This window comes from Aythya marila (genome assembly GCF_965140915.1).
Source record: "Aythya marila genome assembly, chromosome: 27".
Lineage (NCBI taxonomy): Eukaryota > Metazoa > Chordata > Aves > Anseriformes > Anatidae > Aythya > Aythya marila.
The window spans coordinates 2371230-2394114 of record NC_139068.1 but is presented as its reverse complement, the minus strand read 5'-3'; the positions used below and the strand labels follow the sequence as shown (position 1 = coordinate 2394114).

General features: G+C 40.1%; 1 protein-coding gene across 1 annotated transcript in view; it reads left to right on the top strand.

Annotated features, from left to right (window-relative positions):
• Positions 1-22885, top strand: part of RANBP3 (RAN binding protein 3) — a 49077-nt gene that overhangs the window by 10808 nt on the left and 15384 nt on the right. The window contains exons 2-5 of the mRNA XM_082780085.1: positions 7474-7529; positions 18097-18133; positions 18223-18309; positions 21769-21840. Of these exons, the coding sequence (XP_082636211.1) occupies positions 7474-7529; positions 18097-18133; positions 18223-18309; positions 21769-21840 (252 nt within the window). The remainder of the gene's footprint in view (positions 1-7473; positions 7530-18096; positions 18134-18222; positions 18310-21768; positions 21841-22885) is intronic.

Here is a 22885-nt window from a genome sequence, read left to right as displayed (position 1 = left end):
ACATTTCCCGTTCAGTAGGTGCTTCTGTGTCAGTTCTTCCCTCCAGCTCTACGTTTGGAGAGAGGGAGGTCTTCTACTTTGAGGGCAAAGCCTGGCATTTGCTACTGTCTCTAAACCTTACAGACTCTTTGAGCAGTATCTTCCCCTCCTTGGTAATTTTCTTCACTAACGGATACAAAGTTAGACTGAATGATTTGTTTTTTGTTGGGATTTTTTTTTTTTGAGATGTGCTAATAACTCACATCCAAATGCCACAAACTAGCATTTAGTTTACAAGACAGAACTGTCTACATACATTAAAAATTTGTTGTTAGCACTTTTCAGAGTTCTTTATAGATAACTACACTGCAGAGTAATTGGCTGCCTCATGGTTTTCTTCTTCCTACCAGCTGAAATTAAGCTACTTTTTTTTCCATTTCTGACTTGTAGCATTTGCTTTGTGTGAAGTGCCTGTGCTGAAATAGTAAAATGACCTAATGCAGAGGGTAATTTATTAATGCGACAAGGGTGCAGGAAACAAAACAACACATACTCTGCAAACACAAAAGGTTTGCGCTTCAAATATGATCTAAAATTTCTTCTCGTCTTAAATATGTAAAAAGCATTCCACATTCCCATGCCAGCTGTGGAAGTACTACCTAGAAGTAGCCTTGTTCATGTTACAGAAGACAAAATAAATAGTTTGAAGATGAACCAAGTCATCAGATGTTTTAATTCATAAAAAGCAATTTATTAGAGTTTTGAAAGTGAGGCAGAAGCATCTTTTTTCTTTTTTTTTTTTTTCTCCCTCCTGTTGTCAGTTATATTCGCTATGACATCATTTGTGAAGTCTGGATGTAAGTGATCTAATGACATTAGGTATGATTGGACTTTTCTTGTGGGGTCATTTTCAGTGATCAGCTGCTGGCTTGGTCGCTTGCTCATTGCTTTCAGTCTAGTCATAGCTATTGGGAGAGACAGGAGTCTTGTTTTGGTATCAGCCCCTTTTATAAAGCTACAAACGCCTGTTTGTCTCTTTTTTAATTTATATATTATCCTTCTGATGTGATTACTCTGCTTTTCGTAACTTAAGTAGTATTAAGGTGAAAGAACATTTTTTGCTATCTGAACTGCTCAAGTAAGCATAATTAAATTTAACCTTGAGCTTAATTTTTTATCTTCCTTTCATTCAACCTTTAGTCAAAGGAACTTGTCTTTCTACTTTGAGTTGGCACCCATCACAATCAGAAGGTTACTCCTGAGTTCACAGTGGTTGGAACTTCCTGCGTGCAGGCTGTAAATCAGCACCTACAGAAAAGCATTTTTTTTTCTTAACATGCAATTTCTTTTTTTCTTTAAGACAGAAAGTCCCTAAACTTGAAACAAATTTAGTAGCCTCAGTGATTCTATGTTTGATTGCATTCAGCATAACCTTTTTTAAGCAAGGAACAAATGATTTTAGTGAGTACTGTTTTTTAAATATATATTTGTTTTATGAAACCGTATTATATCAGGGAATGTTGGAAAGACATTTGTCTTTGTAAAATTGCAGAGCTGTGTTTTTATCTGATTCCACATACAAGTTTATTCCTTAAAGGAATGGAAGCAGTCTGCGTGTGCAGTTGTTCGCAAATCAAACATTTTCTGTTTGCCTGCATGCTTCCTTCCATAACGTTTTTTTTTCCTTCTTCTTAATAAGCTATTGCCATCTAATATTCTATGACTGGCACAGTTTTTGTCACTACCACTTCTTTTTTTTTTTTTTCTTCCAGAATGTAGTATAAAGCAAACACATGCAGTTCTTTTCCAGGATTGATACCATGCAGGCTTGTATACATGTAGGATTCAGCTGCTATTTCATAGCTGTGTTTTGACTGGTACCAAAGCAAACAGGAAGAACAGCTTGTGTGATAAGGAAGGCAGAATATGCTGAGAAAATGCTTACAATCCATATATCCAACACTTTGTTCTGTTTATAACTAATAGACTTTTTTATTGCCCATTGTTTTTATTTTTTGAATATTTTTATTGGTACTTATTTTACCAAAATCTTACAGAATCGTAAAGAAAACCTTCTGTGGCATTTAAATAGGCCTTTTACCTTGTATCCTCAGCAATATTTTAGTACTGCAGTTAGTGTGAAGGAACAATATGAGTTTTTCTTCAAATCCTATCAGGGTGTCAAAATGTTGGTGCTTCTCCCCTCCCTAGGTACTCTTTTCATTCTCCCTTCTTTTATGTCATTCTTTTTTTGATGAATATTTGTCACCCAGCTTTACTGTTTATTTCTGTCTTGGTTTTACCTCGTTTTGGTGTGCTCCCACCAAGCTGAGCTGGAAAGGATAGGTTCTGCTTGGGAAGAGCTAAGCAGGTGTGCATGGCTAGGTGCTGTGGCAGCTGCTGCAAATGGAAGTCTTTAGAAGAAATGATATCGATCCTATGAGCTGTTGAAGTCCCTTATGTTTTTCTTAAAAGATGAGAAGATGACGTACTAGTAGTGTTCTTGGTGATTGCTGGTATGTTTTGCAGTGGTGTAAGGATGTAAGGAAGGAATCGTTTGTGGGAAAGAAAATATCTCATTAGGACAGTTGGTCTACCTTGGAAAAAGCAGACCAGTTTCGGGACATACATGCTTGTCTTCAGATCTGAACTAAAGGTAGTTACCTTGATAACTACATAATTTGAGAACCAAGCGGGTCAGTGATTAACTTGGTTATGTTAATCAGTTCAACCATCCTGGAGAAAGGCAGTTGGTAATTCTGAGTCTAGAAGAAAGCATAAGTAAGAGAGGAATGGGTAAGGCTGTGCGCTGCTGCCCAGAAGATTTAGTTTAACTCTTCTTTACAACACGGAGTGCCTTGAGGTGGAAACTGGAGAAATGGAAGTGAGTTGTAACGTGTCCTTGAAAATCAGTGTCTGTGTTCACTGGACTTTTGGAATGGTACTGCTGGGCTTTTTAATAAAAGAGTTACATCTTTCCCCTAAGGAACAGGTTTTAGGAGATCAGAGGTGGAGTGGGTATTTCCTGGGAAATGCTCTTTCACCACCCAATGCATGCTTAATGTTTTAGACTTCAAGGGAAGTACATCATGTTTTCAGATAACTGTTTTTTTCTTTCTGTTGATTGTGTGTATCAGTTGATTGACTACCATGTATTCCTGGTGTCTGCAACCACAGTGTCAAAATATTAAGTAGAACATACACAGGAAAAAGCTGATGTAGAAAGATACCCCCCAAAGAACCCTTCCCCTTTGTACTGCCTTCAGTCTCAGTAACATCAGAAGAAAATGCACCAATGTTTTCTTGAGTGGAACTAGCCTGTGCTTCAGGAATGGGCAGCGATTTCAAACAGGCCAGCAAATCCTTGCTTCAACAGAAATATCCAAAATTCCTAGATTTTCATAGGTGTACTGCCCAGACTGTAATGAACCCCAGAAGCCTCTGGAGAGCTGGGAGTGGAAGTGAACTCTTACTGGGCAGCTGGTAAGGATGGACACCTAGATCCTGGTGAGGGGCTCTCTAAGACAGCTCTCAGGATCTATTCCTCAGTGCTACCTCCCAGGAAATATCCTCTGGAGTATGTCTGGGAGCTAAAATTCAGAAATAGCCTTAGATACTAAGAATTGCAGGTACAACAAATACAGTTTTTATAGTGAATTGCAGTTCATGTGTTGGTCTACCCCTCAGCTTTTAATAGATAACAGTTAACCACACTGAATCTGTTTCATGAATTGACAACCTAATTGTCCTTAGCCATTTAACACTTATTCATGGTTCATAGCTATTATCTACTTTTTGTCTCAGGTGATAAGTTATGAGTTGAAGTCAAGGCAGTTGTTCTCAACTTGTACGCATTTCTTTTGCCTGTGTTACAAGTTTCTGTGTAGTCAGGCGCTGTTGTACCTTTAAATGGTAAATTTAGAAAAGGTTTGCAATGCTGTGGTTCTTAGGTTTAAAAGATGAAATCACCTTGTCATGAACTTGCTGCAGCGGTGCTGGTGAGGAATTCGGAGTTGTTACCATGACTTAGGGTCTGGGCTTATTCTAACGTTTCAAAGTTTCGTTTGGGTGACCGAGATGGGAAGGGGCCTGGGTTGCATGACGCTTTGTGGCTGAAGGAACTGGGATTTTCCATCCTAGAAAAGGGAAAGCTTCAGAGAGCCACATTTGGAGCTTTCCACGGTCTACATGGAGGTTATCAGAAAGAGGCAGGCTTTTCACAATGGCGTATGTTGATAAGATGTAAGTCATCAATTGAGAGAGATTGGTTCTGTCCTCTTTAATGAAAAGCAATATGGAAGGGGACCTGGGTACAGGGAAAGCAGTAAATACTAGAGCTCATTAATACAGCAGAGAAATGCATTCCAAAAACATACTTAGGAATCAGAGCAGAAAGTTGAAGCCAGGCATTTGAATGGGAAATTAGACGCTGCAGTGTTTTTTTCCTTTTTTTTTTTTACAAGTGAGGTAACAAATGATCAGTGGTAACAAAGCTTTTCTTTTAATGTCTTCAAGAATGAATGCCTTTGCTGAAAATGTTTCCTCAAAACTTTAAGGCTCAGAAAAATACGCAATGGCTTGGTATGAAGGTCAGATTAGATGACCTAGCAATCCTTGCTTGCTGTGGGCTAGAATTAGGCAAACGCTTCTCCAGCCTTGTGGTTGCATTGCAGACTTAAGGACACGATGAACAAGAGAAAAGATGACCTTTATACAGCTCCCCTTACTTTTTTTTTCCTATATAAAGATCTCTTGTGCTTCTCAAAGAAGTAAGTCTGCAAGAGAAACAATGATCATTTCTATAAAGGCTTCATATATACGCACTAGAAACTGACTGAAGATCATGCGGTTGTCACTGAAGTGTGCAGTGGCAGTCAACCTCTAAAAAATTAATGCTGATTTAGTGGAAGTAATTTTCTGAAAGTATTCTCTGCTAAACAACACATCCATTGTGTAACGGTGCAGCAGCGCATGCACACATCCTCGGCAGTGCTGTAAGTTTAGGATCCACAGTAAGGAGTGTGCCTGGTTAAGCCATGGGATAGTTGGTAGCAGCGACTGCCTGCTGTAGTGCCCTTGTTCCTGCCGGCTGCCAGCTTGTCCGGTGTCTCACAAGCAGCGAGGAACAGGGAGCTTTCTAAACCTCCAGCTTGGAGGATGGCGTTCCTTCAGTACCTAGAAACTCCCTTATCTTGCACATGTCTGATCTCTCCTTCCACCTTCACTAACGGATCTCACCGCAGTTTTTCACTAGCTCCTTTTCCCAGCTTTATTTGCTGTAGCTGGGCACAATCTGCAATACTTGATTTTCTTTTCTTTTTTCTTTGGTTCCTCCAGCCAGTCATCTTTATTTGTGAGTTTTCTGCTCTTGGCATCCCTGTACCTTTCTTTGAGGACTCTGTTTTCTGTCACCAGACCCTGTCTCTTATTTTGTCCTGTTCCTTTGCCTCATCTTTGGCTCCCTGCTGTAGCCTTTTGCCAGCCAGCCAGTGTTTCCTCTGGCCTTTGCATGGCTGAGTCTGTTTTTGTTTGTTTGTTTCATTTTGTTTTTACTGTTTGATTTCTTCTGCCTCAGGGCTTTGATCCCGTATTAAGTACTAAATAGACAAGTAGCTGCTTTCTGTTTGATCCTCTGTGGTATCTCTGGAACTTGGTACAGGAGTCTCGGGTATGTCTTGCACTACACAACTGAGTCCTGATTTCAGGCAGCTCTCCAAAAGGGAAGAGCACTAATACAGGATATTATTGACTGGGTCGGTGGTCTTAGATAAAACTAGTTGGGTAGAATGCGTGCTAGTCACTGCTGTAACTTCCTCATTAATGAATATTAAACTAGACCAAATGTGGTAGAAAAAATAAAATGAAAATCTCTTTGAAGTAAAGTGTTAAAAGCTCGCCCCCCTGCACGGGGAACCTCCCCCAGACAGGTTATAGGGAGGCCAGAGGAATTAAAGAGGAGCCCTGGCTTCTATGGATGCAGGTGTTCTTTCAGGGTAATTTGAAGACCCCGTTCCCTTTCAGCAGACTCTCCTTTTAGGACAAGGATAGCAGTTAAGTTTGTCTGACTGTAGATTACTTTTGATTTTTGAAATAGCTTGTCTGCATTGCTCTCATTAATAAGCATTTTTAAGATTCAGCGCTGTGTTGTGGGTAGAATTGCCAGAGACCTTAGAAAACAAAGGAAAAAGAGCAGGACAAAGGCTGTAATAATGGTCTTCATTTCATGGCTGCTTTACCTTTTGTCGAACACGTGGAACACTGATCTTGCAAAGTCAGTCTTTGCTGGGTTGTCCCTCTGGGTGAGACTCACAGGAGGGTGGAAAGTCCACCCTCCCAAATAAGTGCACGGAGTTCTTAGAAATTTTTTTGTGTGTGTGTGCTTGCCAAGTAAAGGTTCATTTCTTAACCTCAACCAATCTAATAGCTAGCAGTTCCCTGAAAAATCTCATCCCTTTTTTCTTCTATTCTGTGTATTCCTGCACTGACCCAACTGACGTATGGAGAATTTTGTGATCCTGTCATTTTTTCAGAGCGAGGTAATTCTTGTTGGTTTTTATTTCTTTTTTGTGGTATCTTTTCAAGTCCAAAAAGATTTACAGTCAGTTTTTATTAAGAGCCTGGTCTTGTTCATAGAACTAAATAATTGCAAAGATGGAACTTCTGCAAAGAAATTAGCCAAAGTACAGCCCTCCCTGAATTCTCATTTCACTGCAGTCTCAATCTGAAGACAGTTTTAAATGTTATACTCGCCTTTAGCCCTGCAAACATAGAGGAGGGTTGCTGACTGCATACTGTACGTGCAGTTTGTCTTCAAATGCAACACATGTGCGTGGTATAATTTTGTTGAACTCTGAGGAAAGCTCGCTTCTTGTGATTTCACACCATCCACCCCTTTGTTTTGAGGTCATTAAGGACAGAGGAAGACGTGCACTCATTCCAGAAATTCAGTCTGGACTTGACCAAATGGTGGTATGTTTAGAAAAATGTCCTGCTAATGTTTGAATCTGAACTTCAAGTACATAGCGGACTTGCTTTCTAGTTACATACCTGAGGCTGGTGCCTCTGTGATAATACACATGGGATGTTTGGTTTAAATCATGTATCTGTAAACAGTCGCTTTCCTCTACGAAAGCAGAATGTTGGTGTGTACAAAAGTGAACTGTCGTAGTAAAGGGCCTTTTCCTGCTGATGTACCCAAGGATGGTGAAAGTACTGCTTTAACACAGAGAGATCTGCAGAGACAAGGAAACTGATCGAGCTTTCAGGTATCATTTCTGTCAGTTGTATTGCTGTTCTCAAAACACTTCTTCCTATTGAAGATCAAGTGCTTAAGAATAACTACACGTTACCAGGAACCAGTCAAACAATTCATGTAACCGAGATTTAACTGGTCTAGAGATTCATTGTCTGTCAAAGCATCATAAAGCGTAACATGTTAGTTACTAATTAATGTGGTTGGAAAAACAAAAACAACAACAATTTTTCTTTTTGCAGAAAAACCTGCCATTGCTCCACCTGTCTTTGTATTTCAGAAGGATAAAGCACAGAAGGTAAGGAGATGTTGATAATGTATATTAACTTCTTTGTTCTGTAGCCCTAACTCGTATAACTCATACTCTGTGGTGAGCAGCCACTTGTGTGTATTTTTCTGACGGTGAAGATGGACAATAGAGCAGTAACACTATTACTGGGTGTAGGGTGAAGAAGCTGCTGCAGTGGTAGTTAGATGTGGATATTCCCCCACTGTAGCCAGTCTTTCACAATAAACTTTCTCAAAACTGCAAATGCTACTTTGAGAGAGACCTTTTTGGAATCACTGGATTGTTATGTTTATCTGCACGATCAGAAAATATCAAATGTTTCAATAGAAATATCAAACTGTTTTGTGGTTTGTAGCTTTTCTTTGGAACAAGATGTGAATTTTCTCACTTTTTTGGGGGCATATTCATCAGCAGGTGCTTGCTTGAAATCTTTTGTCAGATTAGCAAGGATTAAATCTGCTGTTTTTTTCTAATATTAGCTCATCCAGTTAAATGTATCTTACTGTAAGTACTAGTTTTGAGGTATTCTTTCCAACGAGTCTTCACAGTGACAATTTACATGCAGTTTGGAACGCCGGGAGTAGTAGAGTTAGCACTATCAAGGAGACAGCTCTCAGTCACCCACTGTTGTTTGGACAGTTCATGAAGTCCCTTCTGTACTGGTGATTTTTCTCCCTTTTTAAGCTGGCAGTGCTTCCACAGCCGGCTTGGAAATGGTGATCAGAGCATGCAGCCCGAGCAGAGCAATGTGGGGCTGTGTCCTTTCTTCTCTGGCCTCCTTCCCCAGCTGTAAGCCACCAGGTCTTGCACAATCGTGTTGCTTTCTGTGCCATCTGCACAGGGTGCAGACCTGCACGCAGCGCATCCCTTCGGGGCCATGCTGTAGGAGCTTGTGTCAGGCTGTGGGATGGATCTGTTGCACTTGGTGTGTTTCAAGAAAATATTCGTAAAGAATCTGAAGGAACTAACAGCTCAATGTCTCTTTGGGCTGGTGGATTGCAGGGAAGGAGGTCTATCATTTCTTCTCCCTAGCTGCCTACACAGATGCTGCAGGTGGTCGCGGTGCTGGGTAGGTGCTGCCTTCAGGACTGCTAAGGCTTGGCCAGAAAGCCGGCCTGGGGGCTGAGCGGAGCGACTGCATGGAGATTTGTAGTGGAGCCAAGCAACTTGACCTCACGCTGGAGAGAAATGAGTTAAGAACTGATCTAAGTACTGTGTCATGTTGATATAATCGGACCTCCTGAGAAGGGGTGAGCCATGGTCTGCATGGCTGTGGAGGAGCCCTGGTCTGCTGGGGAGCTAAGCTCATTCCTTGAAGGAGGTCATTCAGACCCCACCAGTGGCATCTGTCAGGTGGTGGCTGATTTCCAAACTGTAAACACACCTAGTAACAAATACAAACATTTATGTTAAGCTGTGTAAACGTGCGGAGATGTACAATTTTCTTAAGGGGAGTTAATGATCACTTTAGTAGCTTACACTGTGTGCAACTGAGACTGGAATAGAGCAACAGAAGCATTGGTGCTGTGCTGTGTGCTGCTTTGTAAGTGGAGGGCCAAAGCCTGCTTGGTGCTTGTTCCAGTAGCCATCCTTTGTGGAGCTGGTAGGTCAGCAATACAGTCAGGCTGTGGTGCTGGCAGCCAAAAGCAACAGCCGCTTAATACGTGCTGAATTTATCAGAACCCAACATTCAGGCCAGCTGAGTGTCTCTAACTTTAATCAAGAAGTGGTGTTCGGGCTACATGCTGGTTAAGGCCTTTCACTGTATTTTTGAAAGGATTGATAGCCTTGTAAGTGTTACAGTTACCAGCAGACTACCTTCTCTGTGAGGTGTTTGGGTAAGTGAATTGCCTTCCACAAGAGCTGATGGTTAGTAAAGCTAACAAGAAAATCTGTTAAGAGGAGTTTTTCCCAGGATAACATTTAGAAAAGAATGAGATAGTGAAACGACATATTCTACAAGTGTGTTGTTCGCTATCTAAATCATAATTTCCATTTAGCAAGATATCTGTGTGGTCAAGTTGGCTTTCATCCAGAGCTGTAAACAAAGTCTTCATGGAGGCTTTTCAGTGCCAATACAGCGATCTGACGGTGAGCTGAGAGCGAGGAGGAGGCACTGCGTTGTATATTCAAGTTAAGTTTTTGCTGTCCATGATGAACGTTGAGATGTTTGTCTAGTGCTCTCCTCCATCAAACAGGACATCCTGAGCAGAATTTTTTTCTGGCAGTGTCTACAAGCTGGGTTGATATTATTCAGTGGTTTTCCGGAGCTAACGTTGTCTACGATTAAGTTAAGGAATTTTTTTCTCTCTACCTAAGTTTGTTTTTTGAAGGTGTCAGACATCTATTTCTTTGTTAGCAGTTGCAAAAGATTCAGCATGCTGCAGAACAAAATGCATGCTAGTCTGTAAAGTAATTTTGGAATTGTTTTTCCAAATAAATGTGTATACAGTTCAGTGAAGCATCAGATGTGCAGCTTGTCGTGTTTATTTAGAGGGGATACAAAGTGGTGGTTCAGAGTAATGTCTCTAACTTTCAGTAAGGAGATTCTGGTTGTTTCAAAGTTAAAAATATAGGATTTGCGTATCTGTTCTGATTTGTATTATAATAGTTAATGGTGGATGTAAAGCTGGATGCCCATGACTAGTCCATAATTATTTCTAAGTCTTCTTGCTTCATAAGACAATTACTTGCTCTTCCGAAGCAGGGCAGTAATGGCTTTTTACAATTATTCTGGATGCTCCAAGGAGCTGGAACAAATAACAGACCAGGTATCATACAATCACAGAATGGCTTGGGTTGGAAGGGACATTAAAGACCATTTAGTCCCAATCCCTGCCATAGGCCCAGACACTACCCACTAGATCACATTTCCCAGGGCCTCATCTAACCTGGTCTTGAACACCTCCACATATGTTTGTTTGAAAATCTAATTGAGTGTAGTGGTGGTGTATCTACTTATTGGTATGTGGCCTTGTGTCTTACTGCTCTTCTTGTGTCATGTTCTGAATTCTAACCTCATTGTTTTTTTTTCAATTGTCTAGTTCAGGCATGCTGTTCCCCCCCTGCCCTCTCTTGTTGAAGTGCTGTAACTGCTGAGCTGCATTTTCAGATCCGTGTTTTCAGTTCCTTTCAGAGTTTCTGTTTTGGACTTGTTCCTTTCACACATTGCTGTTTCCTCAGTTTCCACATTTGTTGAATGAGTCTGTATTTTAATTATTCTTACCTCTTTGTCTCCCTATAAAGTTTTTTACAGTGTTCCCTCAGCTTCATATCTGAACGATGGTGACCATATACATTGCTTGTTTCTTTTACACTGCTAGTCAGAGCTGCTGGTGCTGGCACTAGTTGGAAAATTGCCTCAGCTTATGAAGACTTAAAAGACTCTGGACTTACTAAGACCAGAAAGCACCATAAAGTCCTAACCTCGTTATGCTGATCATAGAATATTACTGTTATTCTGTTGTCTGTACCAATAACTTACAGAATCAAGGAATCATTAAGGTTGGAAAAGCCCTCCAAGATCCAAGGTCCAACCATCCCCCTAACACCAACATCACCCACTAAACGACGTCCCCAAGCGCCAGGTCCAACCTTTCCTTGAACACCCCCAGGGACAGTGACTCCACCACCTCCTTGGGCAACTCATCCCAATGCCTGACTGCTCTTTCTGAGAAGAAATGTCTCCTCATTTCCAAGCTAAGAAACAGTTTCCAAGAAATATTTTGTCCAAAAATGCTTTTATAGTACTGTCCCTTGTTCTGCAAGTATGTGCTATGAACATCTTAAAGACATTGGTTGCGAATACTACAAAAGGTAGACGCTCTGTTCAGATTTTCAGAATAATTTTGCACTTTAAAATAGGCCAGTATTGCACATGGCCTGTAGCTTGTTCTCTTCCCCCCACCAGTCTGGGCTGGGTAAGGTGGTAGAAGATAAAAATGAACACTGCTTCTAGCTTGTTATGTGCCCGGTGTTGGTCAGTGTGCTCTAGGGGTGAAGTGCTAGTGGTGAGCTATTAAGGATGGCTCTGAAGGAAGGTAAGTTGTGTGATGTTTGCTTGGATCATGGCTCATACCTGAATGGTACTGCAAGATGATGCAGAGTTAAAGGGGTAAATGACACCTGGGTCATAAAGGTAGGGGGTTAGTTGTGCAGTGAACAATGATTTTCATCCCTAAGTTGTTAAATCTGCTGCTGAGGTCTTAGCTGTGGAGTGTTAGAAGATGTGGTGTCGAAAAGGTGACGTAGGCTGGTGGCATTCGCATGTAGTCCAGAGAGCAAGGTCATGTGTCTGAGCTTAAAAAAGAGAAAGTTGTGTTAGTGCACAACACAGTAAGGGATGGGTTGAAGTCCTGATTTGATTAAAGTGACTTGGGTATGTCTGGGTTTTGGTGGTTTGAGGAACTGGGTGATTAGAAGATGTTTGCGTGCTGGGGTATGATTGGTAGGGTTTGGATGGTGGCAGAGAAAGAAATGTGGAAAAAGTAACTTTTACAGGGGAGAGGCAACAATATCATTTTACAGACAGCCTTGGCAGCGTCAGCATAGCTAGTCAGAGGTTTCTTGGGGAGAGTGAGTTGAACGGTGCTGGAAGTCAACAGGATATTTAAAATTAAGGGGCTCATTGTGAATATGTTGCTACACTGCTGCACTTAAAAAAATAATTGTAGATGTTTTAGGACAGTTGTATGTGGCAGAGATTAGAGGGATATTGAGAGGCTGATAATGCCAAAGGCTTCTGAGAGTACCAACAAGAGTTGTACAACTCCTGGGCTCTAAGCAGATAAAGATTGCGAAACTGGAAGCCGTACATGGTGCCACTGGGTATGGATGCTAGGCTGGGGAAAGAGTAAAGGAACCATAAATAGCACATAAACATAACTGTGAGTAAAAACAGGCTAAGAGGGTTTGTGCCAGTCTTTATTTAAAAGTGGTATTACTTCCTTGCCTATATTTGATATTCCAGCATCATATTAGTCTGTCTGTTTCTTTGTGTCTCATTTATTCCGTGTAGTACAGAGGAGGCCAAACCTCCAAGTAGACTTCTACATATTTGGCCTAGACATGTTATTTTTGTTTATTTTAATAAAATAGATTTTGTTTCATCTGGTTGAGCAAGGTGAGTTGGTGTAAGTGGCTTCCTAGCATCGTTAGTCTCGCTGATGATCCAAAGATCGTCTTAGCATTTAAGAAACAGGAGCAGGTTTCTGCCAAGGTCTCCCCAGAGCTGTGCTTCTTAGGACTCTCTAGAGAAGAGAAGGCTCAAGGAGACAGGTTGTCACTGGTATAAAACATTACGGCAAGAAGGAAGAGAAGGAACTGTTCCTTATGAGTGCCAAGGAACTTAGAACAAGAACTCAGATCAGAATTTCTGAAGAGATTAGGAAGTACTTTAAATAGCAAGCGTGACTGAAGTCTAAAATGAATTCTGGGGGAGTTTGCAGTTCCCTTTGGATGTGCTTTTTTCAGAACAGCTGTACAAATGTCTGTCTCACAGTTTTGGTTGGACAATCCAATTGCAAAAATCTAACACTTGCAGCAGCTTTTGTTCCATTTAATATATTAATTAAGAAAAATATGTTTTATGAATTGACCTGGCCAGGAGACTCTCACCTCGACATCTGATTTTTCTGTGTAAGTGGTGATTGGCATTAATGTTAATGGCTAGTTTTGCTTAATTCCTTTTTTTTTTTTTTTTTTTTTGAGTCTTGGAGCACATATTACAGTTTTGCTTAGGAGACAAATCAGATTTATACCAGTAGGATGCCTTGCTTCACTTTTTCAATTACTGACCCTTGCCAAATATTACAAGAGTTACTTAAATTACTTAAATCTGTTGCATGTTTAACTTTGAAATGTTCTGAACTGTATTGATATGAATTGTTTGGAAAAGAATTTGTCATTTCCCCTGTTAACAATATAGCAGAAGTGTGCCTTCAATGTTCTTGCCTCTTCCTGCATTGTTGACAATTTTATGATCTATGGCTGGAGGTGAATGTGAACTGGTAGTAGGACTCTGGTTTTTTTTTTTTCTTTGAATTTTTCCAATTGCTTGCTGAACCCAAGCATATGAGCTACAGACATCTGCATGATCCTCAACAAGGGGTTCGGTATGCTAAGCTTTTCATCTTGTTTGGGTTTTTGGGGTTGGAGTTTGGAACTTCTTACAGCCTAGTTTAATTGACTACTTCTAGCTCTTGTACTGAGTCACTACATTGTCATCCTGTGTACAGCTCCTGATTTGTATTCTTCCTTCTCCCCCCAAAAAAATCTGTGCGTTATGGCTGAAGAATCCTAAGCTATTTATCTATTTTTCATATGGAAACACTTCTGTACCCTTTCCTATGCGTTATTTTGCTTCTTACAGACACTGAATCTTCCAAGTCGTCATCAGCCCCAGTGTCTGTCCATAGTAAGCTCATCCTGAGATTCATGAGGTCCATTGACAAGGATGGTCTTCTCCATTTCCTCAGTAACATTCTGTTTATATTTTTCAGCATTTTCCCCACTGTGGATGTTAGGCTTTACCCCAGTTCTTCAAAGGCTCTGTGAATAATGGCAGGGTCGTCTCCTCCACCAGTGCAGCAATTGGAGCAGGTCTGTGATCTGTTGGGTCATACTGGTGGCATCTCTGGTGGCTGTCCGGGTGGATCTGGGAGCCTGCTTTGAAGCAGGAAGCCAGGCTGATGAGGCTGTGCTACCTGTGCTCTTCTGATGAGCTCCTCATAACCTTGAAAGCTTGCTGATTCTGCTCACGATAGGAAGGGGATAGAGCTTTAAATGCTGAAACAGATCTCTCACTAGGACCGTCCCTCCATCATGTTGCAACCTTGCATTGAAGGAACTTTGCCCTGCAGGGGACTGGGAGTAAAAAAAGACAAAAAGGTTTGTTGGATTCAGGTGAGGACCCCCAGGAAGAGGTTGAGCCCCCCCATTGGGTTGCAAAGCCCCAGCTGGTGGACACAGCTCTGACCTTTCTGCTCCTGTTGCCTCAGTCAGTGCTACTCTGAGCCCCATCTCTGAAGCCCTGCTTGCTCCTATTCAACAGGAACTGGCACGGGTAAACGTGAACCTACCAAGTGCTTCTGCTGCCAAAGGGATGAAAGGGAAGTGAGTGAGAAGGTGGCTCTATGAGAAGGATTTGCCTCAAAGCAGGTTAGAGGAGGATTCTTTGTTCCTTCTGAGCAGCAATGCTGCAGCCTGACAAAGCAAGTAGCTGATGCTCCGTTCGCACTGGATGTGAGCTGGAGCTTGTCATGCCGACCAGTAATGTACTTAACGGGTCAAAAGCAGCAAGAAAGATGCTAAAGCAGAAGTTTGAATTTAGGTACTTGAAAAAGCACAATTTCAGTGTCTTGAGGTATGGAAAGCTATCAGCAGTGCCAGCTTAAGACTTTTCTACTGCTGGTGCAGGCAAATACTTCTGGAAAGATGAGGTGACTAAGTGACGGCCACCATGCAGTCTTTCAGAGAGATTTTAAAATTGGTCCTAACCTTTCTGTTTGGTGAAGCGTGGTTTCTGGGTGCAGGGGAGTCTTGTTCCTAATTGTGACCACACATTCTACCGCTCACAGGCAGGGACTGTTTGATTTTGGTCTGTTAGGGCTGCCCTGCACTTTATATGCACGCTTTTCCTTGCACTGCTCTTATTTCCAAGAACGGACCTTTTCAACCCAGGGCAGAATGGATTGTCATGACAAGGTATGAACATCTGTAGTTTATGCACCTTCTGGCACCCAGACTGGGTTTGTTTGATGACCTGTTGTTTGTTTATTTTATACAGTTTCTGTACAGTTTGTGGATACATGAAAGCTGGATAGGAAACATCTCTCCGCCACTGGCATTTGTCTTCTCACTGTAGGTTATTCCACATCGTCATCTCTGTAGGATCCATGGAAAATCAAGTTTCTTTAGACCAGCTTTTTTTTTCTGTAAAATCTTTTTCTAGCAAAGAAGGACAATGAATGTCCTTCACTGTAAGTGAATTGGTCACTGTTGAAGGCATCATACTGAGAAAACTGAAGATTTATCCAAGGTTGGGGAAACTTGACTAGTGAATGCCAAACTAACAGGGAGTAAATATTTATTGCAGGTTTGTTTTTTTTTTTTTAATAAAAGCAAGGAAAAGGTATGGGGTGTGTCTTTTGCTGGAAGCTAAATATAACAAAATTAAAAGCAGTTCTCAACAGTGTTGGTAACTGCAGTGGAATAACTCTTGCATATCCTCATTCATTTAAAAGTAGAAAATCAAACCTGGATGTCTTAAATGCAGGACTTTCAGGAGTGAGGCAGACACAAATAAGGGTCTTCAGCCTGTCTGTGCATGGAGGCCAGCCTAAGAGATTAAGACTTTTTTTTTTCCCATGGCCTTTGAATTCCTGAGCCTATGAAAGCTTTAACTCTGTTGTTTGCTTGTTTTTCTGGTAGGAGTTATTAGCAAACTCTGCCCTTACTTCTCCAAGTGGTAATAGACGGTTTTAACAGTGTGTGAATGGGTAAGGATAGGAGGTAGCATACCAAATGATCTACATATTTAGATGTATAGGTAGGAAAAATATATTTGAGACAAAGGAATACCTTTTCTATTCTGTGCAGCAGCTGCTTCAGCTAGGGCAGGCTGTGTCAGTAACCACTGTAACACTTGTCATGTGGCTCTTGCCCAACTTTTAATCTCCTGAAACTCTTGGGCTCGAAAGCAGAGAAATAATTCAGAGAGAGTAGATACCAGCTCTGCCTTGCCCTCCATAGGTTACAGACTTGGTTTTGGTTATTGATGCTCCTTGCATACTAAATACAGTGACAGCCGTGCATCAGTTAATAAAAAGACAGTGATGTGATAATTTGAAGCTTGTTCTGTACAGATTTGATTTTTTTGGTCAGTGTTGCATAGATCATTGCTCTGTTCTCAGTGCCAGAGTACTATTTAACAGTTTTAGAAGTTTTTTAAGTTCTGGACTTGTTGATTTTCAAGAATTTTTGCACATATAGATCTGCAATTTAGTGCAACTTTCCGTTACCAAATAGTTTCCTTTTGCTTTTAGGATTTTTGCTAACAACTGAAACAAATTGCTGGTGTATGATGACAGTGCTCTTTCTGTAAAACAGAGTTTTTTTCTTACTTCAGATAGTGATTGCTGAAATAGGAGATAGCATGGGTTCCCACTTACCCTTTCCTTTTAGGACACTGGTATATTGGCAACAGAGATGCCTAATAAGATCATATTGCAGTGATCCACAAGAATGTGGATTACTTGGTGAATTATGTAGGAATAGCATGGATTATCAAACAGTTTATTGAGGTTGGGCTGACAGCTGTGTTGGGGTAGGGAAATTGCATTTCAAAACTGTAAATAACTTTTCATTCTGTATGGTGAAGGTTTCAAAGGTGGTACTTGACTGGGGTGCTAGTGAAATATTGACATTCTTCCATTAACCCTTAGACTTTATTGCATAGACAGAATTGCTTGCCTTGAAGTAAACGTACTTTTTATTAGCATTGGATAAAGTACTTATTAACATTGGATAGAACACCGATAGTACATCCGTATCTAGATTATAAACACGTAAAGTACCAGACAGAACATTTTGTGATTTCTGCTGTTCATGTATCCAGTCTCTGTCGTTTAGCTGGTAGTTCTGTGCAGCTCTAAGCAGTCCCAGTTTGTGCTGCATGATCCCTGTGTCTGCCCGTTCTCTCCTTGTGCTGGAGGACAGCAGCTGCGAGTCGCCGAGGGTTTGTATTGCAGCAGGAGCAGGATGAAGGAGTGAGCAGTGCTGGTGTAGGGCAAAGTGCAGTATGTCAAGAGGTCTTGTAAAGACAGGCTTAGGCTCCTCCAGGTGCCTTCTGTTGTGGAAGGAATCCCTCGTGGGGTTACATTTTGCAGGAACAAGGGAAATGATGTTAGCTGGGGAAGGCAGCTACAGGGCGAGTAGGAGGGGTGAGACTTAGAAATCCTCAGAGAAGATGTGAAAACTTTGTTCAAAGACTTCTTAATGTTGTAGCCAGTGATGCCTCTTTTTTTTCCTCTGGTACCGTGAATATGCTATGAAACTATCCATTGCTAATTCCTATGAAAACCTCATAGTGCTGGTCAATAGTGCTTTGAAAGACATCCCTCCAACACTGGTGTTTTGTTGAAGGAACTGATGTCAGTGACATTAATTAGAAAAAGTGCTTTGGAATGAACTCCCAAACAACAGATGTCTTCACGATGAGTTTAGAACTTGAATGATTTTGTTTTTTTTTTTTTTTAAATCAAACCACATTTGAGAATTACCATTTTCAGTGTAGAGAAAACTAACAATCATTGCATGGTCTCTGTTAAGGATGTTAGTCCCTGGACTTGAGTTTTCAGTTATCTTGTAAATGAAATGTTTTGAAATAATGTTATGTATAGTGTCTGGAGGAAATTTGATATGCATATAAGTAATTCATAAAGATGTTTTTCCTTAAACGTATATCACTGGCAGTAAAGAAAAAGCCTCTGAACTGAGGATTAAAGCATTTCTGTGTACCCAAAAGACTGAAATGTTCATTATGTGATTTTGTTTTATCACTGTCATCTGATTTCAGAGATCAGCAGATGGATCAAGTCCAGAAGATGGAGATGGTAAGAAATTTGATCATAAGATTAAGAAGCACTAGTAAACATCTTTCCAGGATTTTATGTGTTTTCTCTAATTGCTTTTTTTTCTACAGAATCTGATCGAGAGGATGGAAACTACTGTCCGCCTGTAAAGCGTGAGAGAACTTCATCATTAACTCAGTTCCCTCCTTCTCAGTCAGGTAAATATTAATTTTTACCATATTAATATGTGAGAGAGGTGAGTTGTTTATTTTTTTTCACAGTCATGCTGTCAGTCTTACTATTGCATGCTGTGCTTTGGTTTGAAAGACTGCAGCAACCATGTACTCATGTACTCTGATTTCAGATTTTCTTCTGTGGTCTGTGATAGTAAATTGAATCAAGCCTGGAGGAATCGAGATAGACAAGCTTATGTGCGTCTATTTATACACACACACCCTTTCTAGTTTTATCTTTTAATCTTATGCTGTTCGATGGAAGAATTTATAAGAAATCTTTTTGCCCTGTTGTGATCAGGTCACTTCTTACAAAATCTATGTAAATGCTGTGTTTTTCCTTTAGTTGTTCTGCTGCCAAGCAAATCTTCCAAGTCTCAAGTTGTGCTTGAGTTCCTTTAGTCTGTTTCTTTTCTCCCATTCCTTCTGAAATTGAGAGAATTCAGTGCATTTCAACAACATTCACACCTGGCATATGTGAGCGATACTGACCACCATCTGAATGTATATGTAGTTAGTACAGCAACACCACTGGAGAGGGCCTGGATAAGTTTTTGCAGTTCATATGCATTGGAATGGTCATGTTTGACACCTGTGTTCACGTACAGGAACTGTCTATAAAATTTGTGCCTTCTCTCTTCACAAACAATACAAAGTTTTTAGTTTTGTTTGAGGATTGTTTTAATTAAGAGACTTCAATGCTTGGAGACTTTGATCTTTCATTTCTCTCTTAGCTGGGAAAGTAGGTTGGGAAAACAGTCAAACAATAAATATTCCTCTAGCATATGCAGCACATTCAGGAAGTGTGATTAAAAGGTACAGAACTAATTAATTATTTTGTTGCCTTTTAAAGGAATAGGTGACTGGAATTTTAAATGCAGTTGCTGTTATCACCAGTGCTAGTCAGGGTGAGAATTACAAGATCTAGATTTTCTGGTGTTTAGCCAGTTTCAAGGTGCAGTCCTGTTAACTGAGTAAGTTTCAGGGGGCAAGTGTTGCTGCTGTCTGCTTTCTCATCACTCTTCGTAGAAGAACACTTTGCACAAAAATAATGGATTTTTTTTTGTCTGCAGATTTTCTTAGAGGAACACAGAATGTGTATAGCCCCTTAGGAGCTTCTTTATTTATTGGACCTCATATTTCTAGTTTTCTTATAAACACTTCTCACTTGGCTAGCCTCACGTCTATTCCTGTAGTGAGTTTGTCCTTTCAGGTCTGTTCAAACAGCTTTTGCTGCCTCCTTGAACAGATCCAAACTTCTGATCCAACAGATCTCTGTGGCATTTGATCCTATCTGCTGTTTCCTTCTGAGCACTGTGTTTTACACCAGCTTTTAAAGTTGAACTCTTCTTGTCTCCATTTTCGAAACACTTGTGCCACTTGGGAGGAATTCTCCATCCTCTGTCATTTAAGGACTATTTCCCAAATCACTTAAGACTCTTAATTCCCTCTGTTTTTCTACTCTTTTGTGACTTGCTTTGTATAACACAGCTTAGCTGATGTTTCTGTTCTAACTGTAGAAATCTTCAAAGGTTGTATTTTCTTCAGCCTGGCTTCAAGAATTTGCTGTGTACGTTTTCTGCCCCAGACTCTTCTCTTGCTATGGAAACAACATAATTTCCCTATGTTTACTAAGAATACTGCTTAAAAGCTCATTTCTCTTGTTCATTGCTTGAAGCTTGTTGTTGCCAGCCTTCTCATCGCTCCAAGTCTTTTAAGTAGTGATAAATACTGTGAAGATTTTGCAAGTGTACAGCTCACTGCAAAAGCATCCTACATGTACTTCCCTCACCTTACCTTACTTAGGTAGGGAAACCTCTTCAACATCTTTCATATAGCTACTATTTTTAACCTACTTCTAAGATCACTGTATACAACAGCTACTGCTATGATTCTGACATTTGCTGTTAATGTTACACGAGAGATTTATTAAGACTTTTTTTTTTTGCTGATTTTATTAGATTGCCCTGATACTTTGCCTTTTATTTTGTGAGGCTTAGTCTTATGCCTGAACAGGAGTGCTATCGTATATTGCCTTAGTAGTTTAATTACTAATCATCTTCTGTTAAATGTTTCATGCAACTCTGGAAGTCCCCAGAGTTCGATTTTAACTTTTATTTTTTTGCCTCAAACACTTGCCAAAGAAGATTGAGGCAAAAAAAGTTGTGGAGTATCTCAGCTTTCTTCATATCCTGCATAATTAGGTCTCCCATTTCCTTCAGCAGAGGGCCCACGTGAGGGGACAGTTGAGCTTTGGAGGGCAGCTCTTGGGTTACCAGCTTGGATTCTGTTTCTAGGGTTGTGTGTTCCTTTATAGGGTGGTTCCCGCAGTGATAACAGATCTTTGAGATCCACTTCCACAGTGTTTCAATATCACTTCTTCAAGATCTCAAATTATCTCAGAAAGTACCTTTGGAAGTGGATGACTTTGAATGGACTTGACTGAGCAGTTATTTGCAGCTGTTATGATTGAGTGCATTTCTTACCTGACATTAAATTCTTCAAAGGATCCTTTGAACTGCCCACTAAGTAAGGACTCAGACCGGTTGGAGAAATGACAAGGCTTGTTAAAATGTAGAAGTTAGTTTAGAAGTTATGTATTATATACACCTGGCTGTACTCTGGTCAATTTGTCCAGAAGGATACTGTGAAAGACTGTATCGAAAGCTATACTGAAATCCAGAAAGATTACATCAGTTGGCTTCCTTTGGTCAACGAGATGGGTGATCTTGTCATAAAAATAAATTTTGTTAAACATGTTGTGAAACCATGTTGGATTTTACCAATGACTGTGGCGTCCTTCAGGTGTTTTTCAATAACTCACCGAATGATCTCCATAATTTTACCAGGCATTGAAGCGAGACTTATAGGCCTATAATTGCTAGGATCTTCTTCCTTGCCCTTCTTGAAAATTAGGACCATATTTGCCAGCTTCCAGTCAACTGGGACCTCTCCGGATTCCCAAGACCATTGAAAATATTTGAGAGGGGTCCCGTGATGGTATCAGCCTGCTCTCTGAGTACCCTGGGATGAATCCCATCAGGTCCCATGGACTTAAAAATTTTAACTTTTGAAATGTTGTATGTGTTTTGTAATTGTATTTCATATTCTATTATCTTTATTAATTCCTAGTTCAAATAGAATTCAGACCAGGAATACTGTGTTTGTCTTCCCTTTACAACTGAAGTTTACTTTTTCTCTGTTTCAGGAGAAACTGAAGTGTTTTTTTCAAATTAATTTTATTTATTTATATATTTTTTTTTTACAATGAACAGTTTATTTCTGTGGTTGCAATACTGTATAAGTTAAAGACAGAAAAACCTAAAATAAAACAAATGACCAGAAAAAGTGTGTTCAATCTGTAGCCATGATATGCCTGGAAGGGAGTTTATCATTAAGAACAACATACCCAACTTCTCTTTTTCTTTTTCCCCTTGACCACAGTAACAAAGAACAATGTCTTTATGCCATCAAGCTTCTGTGAACCTTCTACAGGCAATTCTGACTCAGAACAAGGTGAGATTTCTTAGTTTTTCCTCCTTTGTCTCAGCAAACTGTTGGCAGTCTATGACAATCCAAAATATTCTGACACTTCAGAAATTAGACCCTATCTGGGAGAAGGGAAATGGTGGGTCTGGTCTTACAGCTTTTATCATGCTTATTTCTTGTTCTCACTTGCTTACTTCTTCTCTTGTTCATACTTACTTGTTTTCATGCTTGCTGGAGGTAATTAAAATAATGAATACAAAAATTTATAAATGCTTTGGGAGTGATGGAGTGCAACGGGAATATTTTTACCTGTTAACCTCAAGATAAAACTTAAGGGAAATGTCACTTGTCTACCTGTTTGATACCGTTTCTTTGATATCACAATCCAATCAACCATAACCTATGGTCATGATTTTGTTGAACCATGACCTTCAAATGTTCACAGTACTGTTTATTTTGTTGAACACACGTGTTCTGCAAGGTTGTTGTATTAGTGCCACTGTATAGCATGTTGTTATGCTTAACTGGCATGAGACTGATGAAGTACAGTAAGATGATATGGTGCTGAGCCAGTCATCTTATTCTGAGCACAGCTGCTACAACCCTTAAAGAAAACACTTCAGAATTACATCTTGTAAATTTTGGGGGGAACTGATTTCATAATAGTTGTGGATTTATGAATATTATTTTTTTGAAATTTAGGTATTATATCTAAAAGCCTTAACTTTAGTAAGTACAACCATGGATTTTTTTTGCCTTCATACTATGAAAGCATAAGGTAATAGCTAATGGATTTACAATAAATTAATATTAAGCGATTAATCTTTGACTTAGCTAATGATAATTGGCAGTTGGTGCTTGTTAGCATTTGCCATGCTCAGTTACTGATGATTGCCGGTTTTTTCTTGATTCTCACATAAAAGCTCTATTAAGTACTTACACAGAAAGAACTCTGTTTCTCTTTTGAAAATGCTGTTTCATCTTTCTCCTGAAAAATACCTTTGAATACTTGCAACAAATTGTATATGTGTGCTGTGATGATCACTGGGAATTAGACTTCTGGTAGAAGGGA